The sequence below is a fragment of the Erpetoichthys calabaricus genome, chromosome 3, assembly GCF_900747795.2.
Source record: "Erpetoichthys calabaricus chromosome 3, fErpCal1.3, whole genome shotgun sequence".
Classification (NCBI taxonomy): Eukaryota; Metazoa; Chordata; class Cladistia; order Polypteriformes; family Polypteridae; genus Erpetoichthys; species Erpetoichthys calabaricus.
Window position 1 is genome coordinate 88,527,466 of NC_041396.2, and position 22,136 is coordinate 88,549,601.

A 22,136-nucleotide genomic window follows, 5' to 3' on the forward strand; every position below is an offset into this window, starting at 1 on the left:
GTTCTGTTCTGTTTGCTGTATTTTGTCATTTTTTAGTGTTAACGTGGGTGTGTGCAAGATGTCTTGTGGCCTGATCAGAATGAATTTCCGCCTTTAGCTTGATGTTGTCAGAATATGCTTTGACTCACTGCTGTCCTTAACTGAAAAATATATGGGTTCAGATAAGTGGCATAGTGGTTAATGCTGTTGTCCCACAGCTCCAGGAACCTGGGTTTGAATGCCAGCCTTAGTACAGTCTGTGTGGAGTTTTCATGTTCATCATATAGTCGCTTGGCTATTCAACCAATTTCTCCATTATTTTTTTCAACCTCCAAAAGACATGTAAGTTAGGATCATTTTAAACTTTTCAACTGGTAGTCCTGCTGGTTAAGGTCTACTGACTTTGCCACTACACCACATCGCTTGAGACTTCTTTAGCACTACTTACACTGGTATCAAAATACTGTTACTAATTTTATATATCACTTTGCATTTTCTCCTCAACTTAGTCACAATCCAATCATTTATTTTCATTTCTGCGCCGGCTTTCAACGGTTCCTCCTTTTTGCACACCCTCCAGTGAGCTGTCTGTAAATTTCCCGGATTCTCCAAAGGTGTGTCCTGCGCTCGTGACGTCATCAGAATACCTGGCCAGCCAGCATACGCCGCTGGTTGAAAACATTGAGAAGAACTCAGCAGTTGTTTGGTAGTTTTGCTGCTAAAGGTGAACGCATATTTGCGGAACGTGGCTGGAGTATTTTGCTGAATTAGACTAATACCGTCAAAACGAGTCAGTAGGTACACAGAAGCGGACTTCGGGAACGAAAGGCGACGAGGGTCCGAAATTATCACGAGAAGCTTCCTGTTTTCGAACTAAGGTAACACCAACATCGAGAGACGAACAGGCTCAAGTTGGGTGGGGAAGTTTCTGTATTTTTACGTTTGGACTCAGAGCAGAGGTACCTGAAGCTCTCAAGAATGACGTCGGTGGCTGTATCGCGGATCCCGGGGGCATTTAAACATTAGCCACTCATTCAAACTGTCACCGGGTGGAATGGACGGAAACGCACAGTTTCCAACGTCGGCACCCATATTTAACTCGGGTTCAGAAAATTTTTGTTTAATTGGCAAGAAAATGTGATGATATGACCTTTGAAAGAAACATCGAAGGACGAAAAGCATGACAAAATCGCCGAGGTGTCACTGGGGTCATTGGTTGCCCTTCGGGTTTGACGAAGCAGAGCTCACCTCGGTGTAGGTAGTTGGTGCGCTCGGCCGTTCCACTGAAGTTTATAAGATTATTTTAATGGTTAAGTAACTCTAATAATCTAACTAAAGTCAGACTAGTCGGAATGCCTACCGAAACTCGGCAACAACCTAAGCTCTAACCGGCAGGCTTGATTGTGAGCAGGATAACGTATAACGTACAGGGGCGGGGCCGTGACTGCGCCATAGCAGGTCCTCAAGTTTCATGCTAATAAAAATGGTAGGGTGAACAGATGTTAATACAGTCATTGTGTTTGTTTTTGAGTATTACAATATTTATTACAATATTTATAGTGTTTCTCTGTGTCTGACTGCTGCTGTCTCTCTTTATCCCGTGCCATCTGAATCTTGGTGTGGTTCTGTTGATTAAAGTGCTGCTAGGAGTTTCGGTCAACTTTACCGTTTCCACAGATGCTTTTATGCTTTTGAATTTTGTTAAGTTAGCGAACCAAATTGTTGATTGGTTATACAAAGAACTGTAGTAGTGTGAGAAGGTTGAAACGCATATTTTTCGGCATAGTGTGACCTTGTACTTTGTATGGCGGTTTCATTATTGGCACGCACCATCAGCACATTAGAGTTTCAGTAAGGTATCAAAGTAAGTCGGAATCCGGTAAGAATCGAGTAGCAATCAGAAGCACGAATGCAGAATGTGGTTCTGGGAAAGGATTTGATAAGGTGAATCGTGAAGCAGTTGCCTAGGTTGTGCTTCTGACAGTTAATGGAGGAAGATCAGTTTTAGAAAGCAGGCATAATGATTAGGCTGTCAGCATTCACTTGCATCTTAAAAAAGACAGACCCAGCGGAAGGGACAGAGTTAGCGAATTCCTGATAGCTGATGTAACTTGCCGGTACTCCAACTGTAGAAATATGAAAGTATGACTATTTCTGTACCTGTAAAATTATCCTTGATCATATGCTGTCTTTGTACATGTGCTATATAAATTGTGAATGTATTTGGTGTCTTGAGTATATAATCTTTGATTGCATCTCATCTTCTTACACGCTTTTCATGTGTTGTGCGTTTAAATGAGCATTATTTTGGTGGCGTTAAAACTTAATAGTCCATAAAGACTGGCTTGGAGTTATGATTATATAGTATTATGATAAAGATTATAAACAATTGTATTTGATAAATTAATATTAAAATAATATAATTAAAGGTCATTGTAATTTATCATTTATCTTCTTCTTCCGGGCGCTCCAGTTAGGGGTTGCCACAGCGGATCATCTTCTTCCATATCTTTCTGTCCTTTGCATCTTGTTCTGTTACACCCGACCTGGGGCTCGACTTATCCATTATGGAAATTTGTATTGTTATCCGCATATTGATTTGGCAAAATATTTACACCGGATGCCCTTCCTGACGTAACCCTCCCCATTTACCCGGGCTTGGGACCGGCACGAAGAAACACACTGTGCATCCCCTGGGTTTTTGTGATTTATCATTTAACTCCTGTAAACAATTAACATGCACTGTTTAACAAGACTAGTCAAGTAGCCTCCTTAGCTTATTTTTGGAAAAATAAGTCAAAAATGTTGATTTTTTTTTTTTAATAAGCAATTTTACTATTGTAAAAGAAAAATGCAACAAGTGAAATATCAACATAATTACTGTAGTAAAGGAATGTCTAGTGTACACTGTTGCAAATTTAGTACACGTTTGTTTTGTGATATGTTTTGAAACCGTCGCCAACACATAGCCCAATTTCGTAGTCAGGACAGTACATGCGTGTCTCTTTACACACATATTTGCTTGCACACGAAATGGTAGAATGTCACTGCCTGATCCACACGATCAAATCCCCCTTGTGTACGTGTAGATTACCACAGCACAAGGCTTAGTGGCTTCCACATTTCCCCTGACATGAACTACAGTTGCTGCACTGTGAACAGGGCTTAGTGGGCTAATGTCTTTCGTGTCTTTCTGCTTCATCTCAATCATTTTGCCTTTTTTCCATGCTGCTACTTGCAACCAACTACATCTTTATGCAACTGATTTCAAGAGGCATACCACGTTGGTTTGGTCATATAGTCCTGTATACATCAGTTTCACTATCTGTGTCGATGTCTGATGGTCAAATCATATCGTCTTCACTGTCACTTTTGATTTAACTGATGCTTTAGTTTCAGTATGATCTAAAACTGGCTTTTTGACTTCCTGTTTACATACCATTGTGTTTTGGTTGAAGGCTCCACCCCACTTATGAATATTGATAAGTTGCCATAGAGTAGCAAAATGCATAGGAATATTTATGATTTTTTGGGTGCGTGACAGAATACTGTCTTGAACGTTATTCGGGATTAACACTGTGAAAGCAGATCATTGCCATCACTCAGTCTGACTTGAAAATAACTGTAATTGCATAGAACTCTGAGCCCAAATAATGCTCAGGGTTAACACCAATGAGGTTAAAACAAATCCTAATTGTTGTTTTATGGTAATCGTTTACTGTTGAAGTGGAAATGTAAAGCCACAGAAGAATCAAAAGACATTTAGGAAGTGACTTCTGTAAATATTTGAATTTGAAATTTGCAGTGATCGTCCCTTCCAGGGTTAGTTCCTCCATTCTACTAGAAGATGCTGGAATAGTCTTTGGCCCCCAAAACCTAAAATAAATAAGCAGTTGCCTTTGTATACACTACTGGACAAAAGTTTTAGAATGACCAAGCAATTCAAGTCCAGTGAATAACCTGATAATGATACAAAGGTAAGCAGTAAACAGCCAGAGATTAAAAAAAAAAAAAAATTTTAATCAGGGTGGCGCAGTGGTAGCGCTGCTGCCTCGAAGTTTGGGAGATCCGGGTTCGCTTCCCGGGTCCTCCCTGCGTGGAGTTTGCATGTTCTCCCATGTTTGCGTGGGTTTCCTCCGGGCACTCCGGTTTCCTCCCACAGTCCAAAGACATGCAGGTTAGGTGGATTGGCGATTCTAAATTGGCCCTTGTGTGTGCTTGGTGTGTGGGTGTATTTGTGTGTGTCCTGCAGTGGGTTGGCACCCTGCCCAGGATTGGTTCCTGCCTTGTGCCCTGTGTTGGCTGGGATTGGCTCCAGCAGACCCCCGTGACCCTGTGTTCGGATTCAGCGGGTTGGAAAATGGATGGATGGAAATTTTAATCACACAAGCTGCTGATTCTCAGAAACTTGTCTTCTGATTCTGGCTTTAGTTCTGCCAGGCCTGTTCATATCAAATGGGGAATATTCCTGTGAAGTCCCTTACAAGTGAGAGAATTCATAAATAAGTGTATTACCTGATTTGTTTTTTTAAGTCATTATAACACCATAAGTTCTTATCTCCTTTTTTTAAGATACAGTTATATAAAATAAAAGAATGTATAAGGGAATACAAACAAACAGAGGCTCAGGGTCTTTAAATTGAAAATCAGTTTGTGACAGGGGGCAGAGTGGTATACATTCTATACACCTGTAATTGCATGGAACTCATCACTCTAGCCCCTGTACCCTACTGAGACCCAAACAAAAGCATAAATATGACAGGATAGTTTATATATGCATATTTTATAGAGGTCTGTAACCATAGTGGTTTTGTTCATTGTCTGTTCTTTGCAGCATAATTTCATAACTGTTTCAAACTGGAATTATTTTCACATTTTAAGTCCTGTACAGCCATCCTTCCACTATCCATTTTCCATCCTATTTAATCAATTTCTTGGTTGTGGTGAACTGTAGCCAATCCCAGCAGCACTGAGCACAAGGCTGAAAGCAGCTCTAAATCAGATGACAGAATATGGTTGGGTGCACCCACAATTTTTCAGAAGGAGCCAATTTAAACTCAGCAGCTAACATAATTTGCACATTATTGGGATGTGAGTAAAATACCCATGAAGACATGTGACAAGTATACATGTTCCTCATTGATAGAGTCTGGTTTAAAGTCCAGTTCACAATTATTTAGAGACTTCTAGGTAAATGGTATTGAGTAAAATATTTTCAAATCTCTTATCACTCAACTTGTTCAAGTGTTCACCTGTAGAAAATGGAATCTGCTTGTACCAGTGGTCAGTCAAGTGTAGTCTGGGTCTTTTGAAAATGTGTCCACATTCTGTGCTCTAATAGATGTGTTATTATTCATGTTTTTTTACAGTCTGTCTCAGCATTTCTGTGTTGTTATCGTAGTACTGTATATCAGTATTGAACTACTGTATTCAGTGCTGAAGGTCAAAGGTCATACTCTCATTACTGTTGTGTACGTTAGTTTATTACAATAGAAAAAAAAATATCCCAGGTTATATCTTGAGTTAGAAAATTTTCAGTTTACCTTTTTTCAAAAGCAGTTCTTATAAGTAGTGTTTTTTTTCTCTCTCAAAGATTTTTTTTTTCCTACACTTACTTGAAGTATTTTTTTTTTTACCCTTGAGGGGACTAATTTTTCGCTAATGGTTTTTGGTGCATTCTGTTATTCAAACACCCTTTTTCAGGTTTCACCCATGACACTGAATTGATTAAACAAGCTAGAAAATGTCATGTCATATCATACTTGCAAGAAATCAACTTTAAGCTTTTATTTTCTTCTTTTACTTGTAAAGAGCATATTTTGTGAGCAGGGTGGCACAGTGCAACAGCTCACAGTCATAGATTCAGCTTGATGACTGTCTCTTTGGAGTTTGTTTATTTTATGCATTTGCTCTGGTTACTTTGGTTCCCTGCTACTTCCTTAAAGATGAGGTTGTATTGTTGACTGGCATCTAGTAATATGAGTAAGTGAGTGAGTCCAGCAATTAACTGGAAATTCATACTGGGCTGTTTTCTACTGTGGAATACCAGGGAGCTCCAGCCACCCTGAAACAGACGGGTGGAGACACAAATGTTGCACAGCACACGTTAACTTTACCCAGTGGGAAATACTTTCTCCCCATATCCCACTTGTACAGCACGATACCAACAACAAAGCACAGTCCTTTCGCCTTCAAATCTCCTCACAGGCTTTGTACGCTTTCTCCTGACTCAGGCCATTGAGTAGTGGCAACTGCCCCCTTTTATAGGACACACAGAAGGACTCCAGGTGGCCACCGACCTTCTTCCAGCAGCATTTCATGGTGTGATGGAAGTGCTGCCAGACAGGGCGCAGTAAACATCCAGGCACCCCTGGCGGTGACCACGGGCCCCAGCAAGGTTGAGCTTCAATGCTTCAAATCCGTGGCCCCACTGCAAGCCAAGGGGGCTGCCCTGTATTGTCCAGGGGAGACAGTATCTGGAATAAGCCCTCTCCCCCGGTCCTTTTGTGCCAAAGGTGTCCCCGGCGGTTCACCACACTACATTGTGCCTAATGCAGCTTTTATAAACTTCACTACCCATCAACGCTGAATTGGAATCAGAGACTTAAAAAAACTTTGGAAGTTTTTTTTGGTGTTTTGGATTTTGGTGGCCATGTTTCTTTCTACTGAAATAGAAAAGCAAACAACTTTCCTGCTATTGTGTGTTCAAGAGTAACATTCCATATTTTATTTTCACCACACGTCTTTTCCATAGAATGTAGTATCTTGAATCATAGTTTATCTCTGATCAATTTCACAAAATTGCAAAGTAAATCAAACCCCTCACACAGTTTTCTGTAACCTTTGACTTTTTCTTGAAGTGTTTATATATGAGTAGAGACTTTGAATTCACCACTTTTGTCTATTATGCATTATTAAGAAATGCTTTAGTACAAGCAGATCAATGGGCTTAGTTTTTGCAGTTATGTAAAGATTACTTCAAAATGGGTTCTTGCTTTTTCTTTTCTGCTTCAGATGATGGCTATTCATCCACGGAGAGTCCGTCTGAAACCATGGCTAGTGGCACAAGTTGACAGCAATGCTTTCCCTGGACTTGTATGGATTGATAGAGAAGCAAAACGTTTTCAGATCCCTTGGAAGCATGCAACCCGACACAGTCCACCACAGGAGGAGGAGAACACCATCTTCAAGGTGGGGAATCAGAATTAGACTATATGGTACATTGTTACAGTTACCATAAATATTTGGCTGCTAGAGCAAGTTGAAGTTTACTGTGTAATAAACAGTAAATGTTCTCCTACAACATGAGTTCAAATACATATGGTATTTGATATTTCTATCAAAGCTTGCCTTTTTGCTTTCTCCCAGTGTTTTGAAAATGTTAGTCCTGTTGATGATAACTCACAATCTAATTGACAATTGTGTAGCTCCTTTTCACTCTTGAGATGATTTGGCTATGACATACCATACTGTATAATTTGAATTTGGATTACGTGGTATAACATTCCATGACTTTCTGTTAAATTTGACAAGAGCATCCCAGTACATCCACGGACTAAAGGCTATATACAGGTATTCTTCTCACCAGGCTAAGGGGATTATGTCTCTTTAGCTTTGAACAGAAAAGGGCTACATGAGGATTTGGTCCAAGTCTTCTAAATTCTTAAAAGTATGAATGAAATTGACACAGCAGAAACCTTTCAACAGTAAATGATGAGCTCAAGAACATTGGAAGAAATTCATGGGATGTGCTTTCAAGACTGAAAGCAATCAGCATTTTTCTAAACAGAGGAGTTACGAGAGTGTTGAATAAATAAATGATTTATTTATTTATCTATTTATTTATTTATGTATGTATGTAGTGGTGATCCGATCCTCGGCTACAGAAGCTGGCTCTTGGGACGTGAAATGTCACCTCTCTGAAGGGGAAGGAGCCTGAGCTTGTGCACAAGGTTGAGAGGTTCCGGCTAGATATAGTCGGGCTCACCTCGACGCACAGCTTGGACTCTGGAACCAATCTCCTTGAGAGGGGCTGGACTCTGTACCACTCTGGAGTTGCCCCCGGTGAGAAGCGCCGAGCGGGTGTGGGCATACTTATTGCCCCCCGACTTGGAGCCTGTACATTGGGGTTTACCCCGGTGGACGAGAGGGTAGCCTCCCTCCGCATTCCGGTGGGGAGACGGGTCCTAACTGTTGTTTGTGCATATGCATCGAACAGCAGTTCGGAGTACCCACCCTTTTTGGAGTCCCTTGAGGGGGTGCTAGAGGGCATACCTTCTGGGGACTCCCTCGTACTGCTGGGAGACTTCAATGCTCACGTGGGCAATGACAGTGAGACCTGGAAGGGCGTGATTGGGAGGAATGCCCCCCCCTGATCTGAACCCGAGTGGTGTTTTGTTATTGTCTTCTGTGCTCGTCACGGATTGTCCATAACGAACACCATGTTTCAAGCATAGGGGTGTTCATATGTGCACTTGGCACCAGGACACCCTAGGCCTCAGTTCGATGATCAACTTTGTGGTCGTGTCGTCAGGACTTGCGGCCACATGTCTTGGACACTCAGGTGAAGAGAGGGGCAGAGCTGTCAACTGATCACCACCTGGTGGTGAGTTGGCTTCGATGGTGGGGGAAGATGCCGGTCAGGCCTGGTAGGCCCCAAACGTGTTGTGAGGGTCTGCTGGGAACGTCTGGCAGAGCCCCCTGTCAGAAGTAGCTTCAACTCCCACCTCTGGCAGAACTTCGACCATGTCCCGAGGGAGGTGGGGGACATTGAGTCTGAATGGGCCATGTTCCGTGCCTCTATTGTTGAGGCGGCTGACCGGAGCTGTGGCCGTAAGGTGGTTGGTGCCTGTCGTGGCGGCAATCCCCGAACCCGTTGGTGGACACCAGCGGTAAGGGATACTGTCAAGCTGAAGAAGGAGTCCCTACTGGTCCCTTTTGTCCTGTGGGACTCTGGAGGCAGCTAATAGGTACCGGCAGGCCAAGCAGAATGCAGCTTCGGTGGTTGCTGAGGCAAAAACTCTGGCATGGGAGGAGTTTGGGGAGGCCATGGAGAATGACTTTCGGACGGCTTTGAGGAGATTCTGGTCCACCGTCTGGCGTCTCAGGAGGGGGGAAGCAGTGCAGTGTCAACACTGTATATGGTGGGGATGGTGTGCTGCTGACCTCGACTCGGGATGTTGTGGGTCGGTGGGGGGAGTACTTTGAAGACCTCCTCAATCCCACTAACATGCCTTCCAATGAGGAAGCAGAGCCTGGGGACTTGGAGGTGGGCTCCCCCATTTCTCGGACTGAGGTCACCGAGGTGGTCAAAAAACTCCTTGGTGGCAGGGGCCCGGGGGTGGATGAGATACGCCCGAGTTCCTCAAGGCTCTGGATGTTGTAGGGCTGTCTTGCTTGACACGTCTCTGCAATATCGCATGGACATCAGGGACAGTGCCTCTGGATTGGCAGACCGGGGTGGTGGTCCCCCTCTTTAAGAAAGGGGGACCGGAGGGTGTGTTCCAACTACAGAGGGATCACACTCCTCAGCCTCCCTGGAAAAGTCTATTTGGGGGGTTCTGGAGAGGAGGGTCCGTCGGATAGTTGAACCTCGGATTCAGTAGGAACAGTGTGGTTTTCGTCCTGGTTGCGGAACAGTGGACCAGCTCTACACCCTTAGCAGAGTTCTGGAGGGTGCATGGGAGTTCGCCCATCCAGTCTACATGTGTTTTGTGGACTTGGAAAAGGCGTTCGACCGTGTCCCTCGGGGAATCCTGTGGGGGGTGCTCCGGGAGTATGGGGTACCGGACCCCCTGATAAGGGGCTGTTCGGTCCCTGTACGATCGGTGTCAGAGCTTGGTCTGCATTGCCGGCAGTAAGTCGAACCCGTTTCCAGTGAGAGTTGGACTCCGCCAGGGCTGCCCTTTGTCACCGATTCTGTTCATAACTTTTATGGACAGAATTTCTAGGCGCAGCCAGGGTGTTGAGGAGGTCCAGTTTGGTGGACTCAGGATTGGGTCACTGCTTTTTTTTTTTGTTTTTTTTTTTTTTTTTTTTTTTTTTTTTTTTTTTTTTTTTTTTTTTTTTTTTTTTTTTTTTTTTTTTTTTTTTTTTTCAGATGATGTTGTCCTGTTTGCTTCATCAGGCCGTGATCTTCAGCTGTCTCTGGATCGGTTTGCAGCCGAGTGTGAAGCGGCTGGGATGGGAATCAGCACCTCCAAATCCGAGACCATGGTCCTCACCCGGAAAAGGGTGGAGTGCCCTCTCAGGGTTGGGAGCGAGATCCTGCCTCAAGTGGAGGAGTTCAAGTATCTTGGGGTCTTGTTCACGAATGAGGGAAGAATGGAGCGTGAGATCGACAGGCGGATCAGTGCGGCATCCGCAGTGATGCGGGCTCTGCATCGGCCTGTCGTGGTGAAAAGGAGCTGAGCCGTAAGGCAAAGCTCTCAATTTACTAGTCGATCTATGTTCCTACCCTCACCTATGGTCATGAGCTATGGGTAGTGACCGAATATATTCGCAATCTCGTTCTTTCGGCTGAAATGAGTTTCCTCCGCAGGGTGTCTGGCTCTCCCTTAAAGATAGGGTGAGAAGTTCAGTCACCCGGGGGGGGGCTCAGAGTAGAGCCGCTGCTCCTCCTCATCGAGAGGAGTCAGATGAGGTGGCTCGGGCATCTGATCAGGATGCCTCCTGGACGCCTCCCTGGTGAGGTGTTCCGGGCACGTCCAACCGGGAGGAGGCCCCGGGGAAGACCCAGGACACGCTGGAGGGACTATGTCTCCCGGCTGGCCTGGGAATGCCTCGGGATTCTCCCGGAAGAGCTAGAGGAGGTGGCCGGGGAGAGGGAGGTCTGGGTATCTCTGCTCAAGCTGCTGCCCCCGCGACCCGACCTCGGATAAGCGGGAAGAGGATGGATGGATGGATGTAGTGGTGATGCAGATGGCTTTTAAAAATTAACTATTAGGACAGCTAACCAAATATACTTGGTGGGCATGAAATAATCTGTTAATCTTTCCATTACTTTCAGGATTTGATGGCATATTTTCAAACAATAGATCTCACCATTTTTATCATTTTTATTAGATACATTGTAAACAATTTATGTTTACACCTGTAGGCATGGGCTGTGGAAACTGGCAAGTTCCAAGAAGGTGTTGACGAGCCTGATCCAGCTAAGTGGAAAGCCCAGCTTCGCTGCGCCTTGAATAAAAGTCGCGAGTTTAAACTGATATATGATGGAACTAAGGAGGTACCCATGAATCCAGTGAAAATCTATGATGTCTGCGAAATCCCACAGCCTATCAGCAATCCTGGTAAATTAGACCTTTCCTTTGGTGCCAAAATGAGATTGCATTTAAAAGCTTAGAATGGTCTTCTTCTAACTGCTTGTGTTTTTTGTTTTTTCTTTTTTAATTAGGAAACTTTGATAATAATAATAATAATACATTTTATTTGTATAGCACCTTTCCCATGCTCAAGGCACTTACAGAATAAATAAAGAACGGCAGAATATACAGTATATAGCATTGTACAAACTAGATAAATAAATAAAGAAGATTAAGACAGTAAATTCTGAAAAAGAAACAGACAACATAATTGATGGTCTAGCACACACATACAGGTTACATTAGCATCTTGACAGAGAAGTAAACTGAGAGAAAGGTAATAAAGTCAAGTAGAGCTAAAAGCCTTCCTGAACAGATGAGTTTTGAGTTGTTTTTTAAAAGAATTCATGAGTCAGCTGACCTGATTAATTTTGGTAGGTCATTCCAGAGTCTGGGGCGCTATACAGCTGAAGGCCCCTGTCACCCATGGAGTGTAGATTAGTGAGGGGCACAACAAGATTACCAGAATCAGAGGACCTTAGTGGGCGGCAGGCACATAGTGATGGAGGAGGTCACTGATGTAGTTTGGTGCGAGGTTATTTAAAGCTTTGCAGGTTATTAGTAGGATTTTATATTCGATTCTGTAGGACACAGGGAGCCAGTGATAGATAGTAACTTTCCATCTCTTGGCACAGAAAAGGGCTACATGAGGATTTGATCCAAATCTTCTAAATTCTCAAAAGTATTAGAGAATTGAGAAGATGTGTGTGTTGTTCATAATGGCCATCAGCTTTGTATTTTTTTTTCTCCTCCAGTACCAAATCTAGCAGGTCAAGCGTTCAGCCCATAACTGAGCCTGCCCCTGTAATTAGTTTGTTTATTCAGTAGGCCTCTCTTGAAGTGATGTTACCAGGCCCAGCACACCACAGTGAAGAAAAATTGCATTGGCCACCAAAGAGTTGTAGAAAATGTAAAGAATGTCACTATCCAAATTAAAGTAGCACAGTCTTCTAAGAAAAATAGTCCTGTGCCCTTTGTTATATAGTCCATATATGTTACGATGATTCCCCCATTATCTCCAAAAAGCACAAAACAAATTCAATCACAGTGAGGTTTCTTTCTGCACTATAAGGAGGGGATCCAAGAGTAATCAGCAGTTACTTGAATGTAAAGTAAGTGATGAATGAGACTTTGATAGAGCCTCAATATGAGATTTGCTATATAAGTGCATATATCCAAAGTCCTTTGAGTAGAAGTCAATCTATTGCATATAATCTCAATTTACAGGTTGCTGCAATATTGAAAATATTGATCCTAGATTGTTGACATAAGTGAAAATATTAACTGTTGGTTACTGCAACAATTGTAGATATTAATCCCTTTAGACAGATTTGAAATGCTCAAGTTTCAAAAAGCTGATACATCAACACTGTTCATTACATTGGTAGGATCTACAGGCTCTGCACCATGGGAAGATAATGATCTGGAAGAAGAAGATGATGATTTGTCTGGGGCATTAAGGAACATTGCAGGTTTGTTATTTTTGTAGAAGCCAACATAATTTTTAAAAATGCTGTATATCAGTCATATATTAAAGCCTTACTCATTCTCTTCAGGGTCTCCCTTAGACCCAGCCAGTGTTGGCAGCAGTTGTCCTTCCAGAGAGGACGAGCCTGTTAGTATGGAAGAACATTCACCCCTAGATGGTATATTCCCGTCACCTGAGATGTGGATCAGCTCCTTGCCAAGTAAGTTCATAGCCTGTTGGGTATGTAGAATAACAGGTAGACATAAAGGCTTCACTGTCGTTACAAATACAAGTACTTGCATTTTACTGTACATTTCCAGTGAGTTATCCTTGTGTATTGTTTGACTTGTTTATATATTAAGCTTATTTTTATTAGCTTTAATGAAATGATCTATTGAAAATTCATTCATTCACTGGAAACTTGGCAGAAAGCTTGATTTGTGGCTATGCAATTAAAGATCATTAATTCCTTATAAAAAAGCAACAACAACAGAAAAAGTAAATCCATCCATCCATTTTCCAACCCGCTGAATCCGAACACAGGGTCACGGGGGTCTGCTGGAGCCAATCCCAGCCAACACAGGGTACAAGGCAGGAACCAATCCCGGGCAGTGTGCCAACCCACCGCAGGACACACACAAACACAACCACACACCAAGCACACACTAGGGCCAAGAAAAAGTAAATAAATAAATGAATTAAAACCACACTAAATCTTTGTGAGACAACTGTAGTAGAAGGCAGGAGATGATGTGTGAATTATAGTACAAAATGTAATGTTGCTTCAAGGGCTGGCATGATACAGGAAAATGTTTCCTAAAAAAGGGAAACCTTGCACCAAACAGTATATAACTTTGCAGTGCTATAGGATATAACATGTAAACTTGGTATAATAATAGCTGATAGATTGGGGTACAAAGGACAATTGATTCCAGAAATGTGCATCATAAATTGTCTTGGTTGTGTACTATAAAATCCAATTTTTTGGGGGACGAAATCCCTAAAGTGCCACTTATTTTTTATGTAGTTGATTTTGGTATAAACAAAGGTTTTTAAATACAAATACTTCCTTTGAAAAATTTGGAATGTTGTACTCTCTACTCTTCAGCCATTTGCAGCTCCTTTATTACATAAGCAGAATAAAAGCCGTTAATTTTTAGGCATGTAATTTAGGAGTAATAATGCCAAAAACCTCTTGGTGGGTATAAGGGTTAAAAGTAAAGATTGACAGTTTTCTTTTGCTGAACCATATGTTTTTTGCATCTAAATTTCCCTTTGGATTAATAAAGTTTATCTAATCCAATGTAATCTTTTCTCTATTCTAAAATGAACAAAACCAAAGAGAGGAAGAGGAATGAGAAAAAAAAGTGCAACTAACACATAGAAATGTTATAAAGTTGGAGAGGAGGAGTAGCTCACTGAAGTGCAGTTTTACACAGTTGGGAGCAGGCAGGTAATGCTCTGGAAATCAACCATGGTTTCCAGAATTCATGGCATAGTGCCTCATTTAGAAATGAATACAGTATGACACATTCTATTAAGTTCATCCATCCATCTTTTTCCCCAAACATTAGTATTATGTTTCAGGATTATGGGGCAGATTTGACATTTATAGTGTATGAATTAAATGCAGCAACATACAGTGGAACTGCAAAATGTTTTATTGGGAAAAGTCACACAGCCTCCTTTTGACAAATTAAAATCACCTGTAAAATAAAATATGAAAACATTGACAATTTAAAGAATAACCTAAAAGTTTAATAATTCAGTGCCTTTTCAAATGGATTGACTTGCAATTGAAAAATAGCAGAAGTTCAAAATTGCCAGAGAGAACAATAGATAAGCAGAGCAGAACACCACCTCCAGTGCATTACCACGGGTTTGTTTGTCACTTTGTGACTTATGCTGTGAGATAATCTCTGGTTCCCAGTGATCTTGAATTGGATTATGCAGGTTGAGAATGCAGGTATGATTCATACACTGGATAAATGATTTGGGCGTTCCAGCATACAGGGTTGAGGCTGAATCAGAACTCATTGCTTATGTTTGTATATAAAAGCATACCATCCTAATTTCACATTTAAACTGCTGAATTGATTAATTTAGAATATTCAAGTGCAAATAGTGACACTATTAAAAAGTGAAGGACTTTTCTAGAAGACACGATGGCCATTACCCAAGATTAAAAGAGAATTAAACTGCATTTAAGTATTGTAAGTAACATTACTGCAACTTAATTTTGCCTGGCAGCAGTGCATTTAGGTTCTTATTGCAACAAGCCAGATCTGAAGCTGATCACAAGTGTTTGCTTTTTAAAGTGTGGTTGGTTTTCCTTTTGCTCTCATAGCCCACCGATTTATAATTAACTTGCAGTGTAAAGTTCAGCAATGACAGGGGCACTTAGCCCAGGGTAGCACATTCACTCTATGAATTACTGGTTAATATTTTTCTATACTTTTTTTTTCCTCCCCAAAGGAGACCTGTAGTAGCAACTAGACTTTTTGTTTTTATTTTTTATCGTTTTTATGGTTCCACTGAGCACACAGAATTGCTCATTAACATACCTGCAGTTAAATCTTAAATCTATTAAAAACACATAAAAGCAGTGTAGAGCCTTTATTTAAAGCTTAGAAGATATGAATACAAAATCTGAAACAGTATAATAAAGAGCAAAGAGTATAATCTTAAGATATATTAATGTTTAAAGTTCCATCTTTTACATGCAAAACCAGGGAGGAGTGAATTTTGTGGATTTCAAATATTATCTAGTAATGCCGTAAAGTAGCGGATGGGTCGTTGGTTAATTGCATTTTACAGACACAAATACACATTTGTATCCACACTTACTCACAGTTGGGCTGTCTTAGTATCCACAATTAATCTAACTAGCAACCTTGCTTTTGATTAGGTCAGAGGAACACCCATGCAGACATGGAGAAAATGTGCAAACCTTTTTCAGAGCAAAACTTCACAAAGTATTTTACAAATTAAAGAAGAGTACAAGTAATAAGATATAAATAACAAGATCATTAACAATATCAGAAATAGGAAGGAAATGAATTTGGCAGAGATGACTGTATAGTAGAAGCTCTGCAGTGGAGACAGAAGATTCATATTAGGGAATACTGTATAGTTGAAATACTGGCCTCTTAATTGTGTGTGTGGAGTTGGCATAATTTCACTGTGTCTGTGTGGAATTTTTTTTTCCCCCTAAGTACTTTGGTTTTCTTCCAACAACCTAAAAAATGTGCGTGGTTGATTAACTGTTGACTCCAAACTGGCCCAACAAGTGTGTTAGCTCTAAACTGCATTAAGAAGATTTTCTACATGAAATAGAAAAAGCAATTACAGATATTGCAAGTATAAATACACCAGAGAAAATGTGAGTTTTTTTTATTTGTGATGTGAATGTGTCTGTAAGTAGAGATTTTTGAGTAAGCTTGTGTTCTATGTAATATCTCGATTCATGTGACCCAAAACTTTTGTAACATGTTAGTCCAAACAGCATTAAGGCATAACACTTGGTAAGTGATAAAAACTAACAAAGGTAAAAAAAAAAAACTTGATAAACCTTTTTTAAACTGTTCCAGAAAAGACTTCCCATATTACTGATAATTCTGTTTCTCTGATTGTCCCCAACCCCACCACTTAATGCTAGTTATTAATGCTGTAGTTGTCATCTGATTGCTTATACATTATTGTGAAGTTTTTCAGTCTAGCCCCCAGCCTGGGTCATAAACATAGCCTGTCCCATCTCTGCCCCACTTTCTTGCATTAACAATTCAGCCTTACTATTGACTGTTCTAAACGGCTAAGTGGATTATAAATATCAACAAGAGCACTATCACTTACGTACTGGAATGTCAGGAATGAAGTTACTCTGAGTGGACATTCATCTGTTTTCCCAAATCCACTTAATCCATTACAAGGCAATTACACCCAAAGGCTATCCTGGAGAAGAAAGGGATTATAAGACCTGAGAAATTGAGCACAGAAATGAAGAAAACATGCAAACTCCTCATAGGTAATGACAGAGTTTTGAATCAACCCCAGCTCCCTGAGGTAGCATCCCTAAATCCATTTAATGGACAGTAGGTCATAAAAATTAAAATTACTGCTGGTCTCTGACAGACGGAGATTTGTGTTCTGTCCATTTTAGCATGACAGCCCACATAACATCTTAACCATATGTGATCAGTATTTGACAAACAACAATGAGACAGCCTTATTTTTCTAGATTTCTCTTTGACTCACTATTGAGTGTTGATTATAGTTGATCTCCAAATGTACGCAAAATTGGTTTAGATTAGTCAGTTTGACTCCAGTGGGTGAGGTTATTTCTAGGCCTTATCCTGGAATCACTTGAGTAGTTAATATGTGCTCTGTTTAAATGGTAAATGCATAGAGGCATCTAGTGGCCCAGGTGGTAACTTCACCCCTTTGGAAAAAATTAGTCTTGGAAAACAGCTTCCACGCAACCTTCTTTCTTGCAGGATGGCTTCTCTGCCTTGGTCTCAAAGTACTGCACCAGAATCCTTCCAGTCTTCCATGGTTTCATTTTCTCTGTTACTGAGGGATCTGTAAACATTAGATATGTTTCCAAACCTTTTGTATGCTTGAATGATACTGCAATCTGCCTCATGTGGTGCCACCTTCTCTTAGTCTTTGGAGTGTTCCTGTAAGAGTCTTTTTTTTTCATGGTTTCCGGATCTATTAGCCTTTGTCAGTCCATAACAGTATATAGCAAATATTTTCCTGTTCCACTCTTTGGCCCCTGACATACTCTTCCCCAGCCCTGTGCCATAATAGTATTAACCATATCAGATGTCAATGTCAATTTATTTATATATCACATTTAAAACATCATAGGAATGCTGTGGCCAAAGTGCTTTACAATAATAGAATAAAAGAAAAACAAACAAATAACAAATAGAAATAAAAAATATATGAACATAAATAAAATAAATAATAAATAGAAGTGATGTTATATAATCACAATGAGGAAATCATCAGTATTACTGAAGGTCACGGAATGCAAGTGAATAGAAATGAGTCTTTAATCTTGTTTTAAACAGTTCAATTGTAGACGACTCCTTTCTATGATGAGGTAAAGAGTTCCACAGGCGAGGAGCAGCAGCTGCAAAAGCCCTGTCCCCCTTGATTTTACACTTGGTACGAGGGACAACAAGAGACAACTGACCAGAAGATCTAAGCACTCTGGATGGCTGGTGTAAAACACACAATTCAGATAAATAGGCAGGAGCAAGCCCATGTAAAGATTTAAAAACTAGCAACAAGATTTTAAAATCAATTCAAAAACTGACAGGTAGCCAGTGTAAAGAGGCTAAAATAGGAGAAACAGAGTCATACTTTCTTGCCCCAACCAGAAAGTGAGCGGCAGCATTCTGGACCAACTGTAACCTGTGTATCAGGGATTTGCTAATCCCAGAATACAGCGAGTTGCAGTAATCAAGGTGAGAAAAAATAAAAGCATGAGTAGCTTTCTCAAGATCTCTAGAAGATAAAAAAAGACTTGATCTTACCTAATAGACGAAGCTGGAAAAAGCAGCTCTTGACTACAGAATTTACTTGTTTCTCAAAAGAGAAGTTACTGTCAAAGATAATACCAAGTTTGCGGACTTGAGGTTTGCAAAAGACAGAGAAAGAGCCGAGAAGTCCAAGACCAATTTGGGCTTTAGCTGATGGACCCACTATAAGCACCTCTGTTTTATTTTGATTCAGATCAAGAAAATTATTAGCCATCCAGGATCTTAGTTCAGAAAGACAGTTGTGGAGTTGATTTATTGCAGAGTTGCAGACAGGAATATAAACCTGTGTATCATCTGCATAGCAGTGAAAAGAAATGTTAAATTTCCTAAAAGTGATGAGCAAGTACCAATATTAATAAGAAAACCTTACCAGATACTTATAATTCATTATGTCAAGGTTCTTTTTTCTTTTTTTTAGTCTTCTTTAATTTTGTCAATGACACAGGTATGTTCCAGATTTATTGTAGATACGAAGGGATTAATAGGGCTTTTCATCTCTCTCCCAAACTAGAATTTATTAAACTAGCAGCACTGAAGAAGTGACATTGCCAGCAGCCTTAACTTTTAAGAACATTTACTTTTTTTTGGCCCTCTGCTGGTGAAAAACATTTTGCAATGCAAGCATGTGAAATACACAACAGTAGTGATGTTTCTGTATTAAGGATCAGTGGGTTACAGCCCACCACATGTGCAAAATAAGATATAAGCTTTCTGCGGTAATTTTGACTTGTTAAAATGTTTACAACAACCCCCCAACTTTTCATCTTAAGAATTTCTTATCAGTTTTACATCATATACTCAATTACATTTACGTCAAAAAAAATGTTTTTTGTATTCTTAGCATTAAAATGAGGGCTGGCATTTTTAAATTAATTTAAAGCTTTTCCATGTCAGGCTATGTTATGTACTCTGTGATTCCCAGTGAGACTACATTTAAATATGAGGGCTAGTGTGTGAGAGGACAGGAGTGTGAGTGCTTTAATACAGAGGGCAACACTATGTACTGTACTATTAAAGCTCAGATTGGTTTTGATGTAATTTATTTTATATATCACAATTTCTACTGATGAGATCAGAGATTTGTATATACAGGGTGTCCAAAAAGTCACTATATACTTTTAATAAATTCCTAAAAATTACACAAGAAACTGAGTTTATTAATATTTCTTGCATCAGCAAAGGAGTCGTTGCAGTTTTACTTGCTAGGCTTGTCATCACGTTGCAACATCTTGAAATCTAATTATATACCTCCACATGAGCGCCTCCATTTTCGACAACCTTCAGCCACCTTTGGATGCAAGCCTCTCCAACGTTTTGCAGCATCTCTTCCCTGACCTCACTGCAGTCCATGCGGATTCTTTCCTCAAGCTGTGACATGTTACGAGGCTTAGTGGCATACACCTTGCTTTTGATATAGCCCCACAAAAAAAAATCACAAGGAGTAAGGTCAGGGGGGCGCGGCGCCCATTCTAGGGGACCCCTTCGACCGATCCATCGGTCAGGAAACTTGATGTTCAGGAAATCTCTGACTAACCTGGCAAAGTGGGGAGGTGCGCCATGGTTAAGGGAATGGTACGCTTACAAAAACTGCAAAGGCTAAGTTGTCATATGCTGATGGCTTAAGTCTGTCGAATGATACCTGGAACAAAATAGAAAAAAGGAAGTGTATAGTGACTTTTGGGACACCATGTATAATAGCTTAGAGTAAAGCGATAAATGGGGAAAAAAAATTAAACACTTGTACAGATCCCATAATTAGGGAATTACACTGAAAATTAAGAACTAAAGTAATATGCTTCTTTGGGTTGCTTTAAAACTAGGCAAAACTACAACTGCTTTAAAATATGATTACTGATTATCTAATCATCATGTTCCCCTGCATCTTCAAGATAGACCGGGGAAGTCAGTCCCATTTTAAAATCTAGACACATCAGTTGGGGGTCCTTTACAGGTATTTCCAAAAAGCAGACTGCATGTTTTTAGTGCACATGCTGCCTTCTTGTTCCTTTTAGTAAACATCTTTCAGTGTGTCTCTCTGCATAGATCTGAATGCAAAACCAAACATGCAACTGTTGACTCATAAGACCAAAAAAAAAAGTCAAATGGCCTTGTTGCTTTTATTTTTATAGCTTGCTATAATACATTTTCTTTCTCAGTTTTGCATTACAAAAAATACAAGCTGTAAAGTAGTAAAAACTATTTGTATTTACTAAATGCTCAGGAGATTCACTTGCAGAAGGTCAACCTCATATGCAGCGTCTATCAGGTAATAGACAGTTTTCACTTTTCTCCCATGTCTGCATGGAGTTTTCCTCGTCTCAGACATGTGAATGTCAGGTTATTTGATTACACAAAATTGAGTTAAATTTTGGTGTGTGTGTGTGTTGTTAATGGATTGTCACTCATCTTTACCAAATGTTAGTAAATGTAAATAATAGCAAAGATTTACAAGAAAATAATTTGAACCTTGATATATTTATAGGCAAAGTTCTATATAGTCTCGCTACATGCAAGAGTAGTAAATTCTACCTGCAAATATCTTGTGTGCCTTATCAAGATTTTTTTTTTGTTAAATCTTAATCTGTTTTTTTTAAATAAACAATTTTTAGTAAAACAATAAAAAGATCACATAAATTATATTAGAATGATGTGGGAGGGCTGTGGTTTGAACCTAGTGATAACATAAATATTACATTTGCTGAAAAATCAAGAGGAGTCAGCTGAGGTGGTTTGGGCATATAGTTTGGACAGCTATGGGGATATGCCAGCTGTATCTTTTTTCTGGTTTGAGAGCTCATGGGAATTCTCTAGGAGGGAATCAATGAAAAAGCTGATATGGCCAGGTTATTTTCATCTCTCACGCTCTACATATTGACCCTCACCATAACAATGTCAGTTCTGTGGAATTTGATTTGGTGAAGGTCATGCGTACAGTGACTTCACTGACAGTAATACAGATAATACATCAAAGCAAATGTACCTGAGCTGGTTATTAGATACAGTATATGGAGAGTGAAAAGAAGCTGGGCAAGGTGTGATGGGTTGGAAAAGATCTTAATTGTTTTATGGGATCTGTCTGCAAAAGCAGTGAATCTATTTTAGGGACATTGTGACCACTGTTTTAGAAATGGAGTAAACCATTCTATATAGATATTTCTTATTCTTAGCAGAGGCAGGTTATCATATAAAACTGTGGAAGAAGGTTAAAGCATTTTCGATAACAGACTTCTAGTAAATGCCATTTGCTTCTTGTGACACTCCAGAAATCTTTGGCCATGATCCCAAGTCATGTCATTTGAAATTCTTAAGGCAATAAAATGCAGAAATTGTTAAGTTTGACAGGCTCTCTATCTTGGTGTTGTCCTTCACCACCTGTTTCCAGTCAGAAGAAATCCAGTAGGCAAATGCACCAGGACAGATTGATACTCATGTTTACCACTTTGTCAAAAAGGTTGAGTATATTTAAGGAATAGTATATTGACCTGTTCAGTGACACTTTATGTTCAAGAATGTCACGAAGCCTCATAGGCAAATTAGTAGGATTTCAAAAACATGTTAGTGAGGATGCTCATTGTGAGTCATTTAAACACTTTAATGCAGCATAAACCGGATGTCCTTGGAAAAAGTGCTAAAATGGCCATCTTAGAAAAAAAAAAGTTTCAAACTTCTGTATACTTAACTGAGAGATTACAAATATCAATAGCAAACTAACTAACAAAAAATTTAACTATCCACACAGAGGCAAGATACAGTATTTCCCTACTCTTCTGTGAG

General features: G+C 40.2%; 1 protein-coding gene across 1 annotated transcript in view; it reads left to right on the forward strand.

The window, feature by feature from the left end:
• The first annotated feature begins 601 nt into the window (after window positions 1-601).
• The window catches only part of irf6 (interferon regulatory factor 6), a 28,964-nt gene continuing 7,429 nt past the window's right edge, over window positions 602-22,136 (forward strand). The window contains exons 1-5 of the mRNA XM_028797076.2: window positions 602-857; window positions 6,994-7,170; window positions 11,078-11,273; window positions 12,734-12,817; window positions 12,902-13,033. Of these exons, the coding sequence (XP_028652909.2) occupies window positions 6,994-7,170; window positions 11,078-11,273; window positions 12,734-12,817; window positions 12,902-13,033 (589 nt within the window). The 5' untranslated portion in view covers window positions 602-857. The remainder of the gene's footprint in view (window positions 858-6,993; window positions 7,171-11,077; window positions 11,274-12,733; window positions 12,818-12,901; window positions 13,034-22,136) is intronic.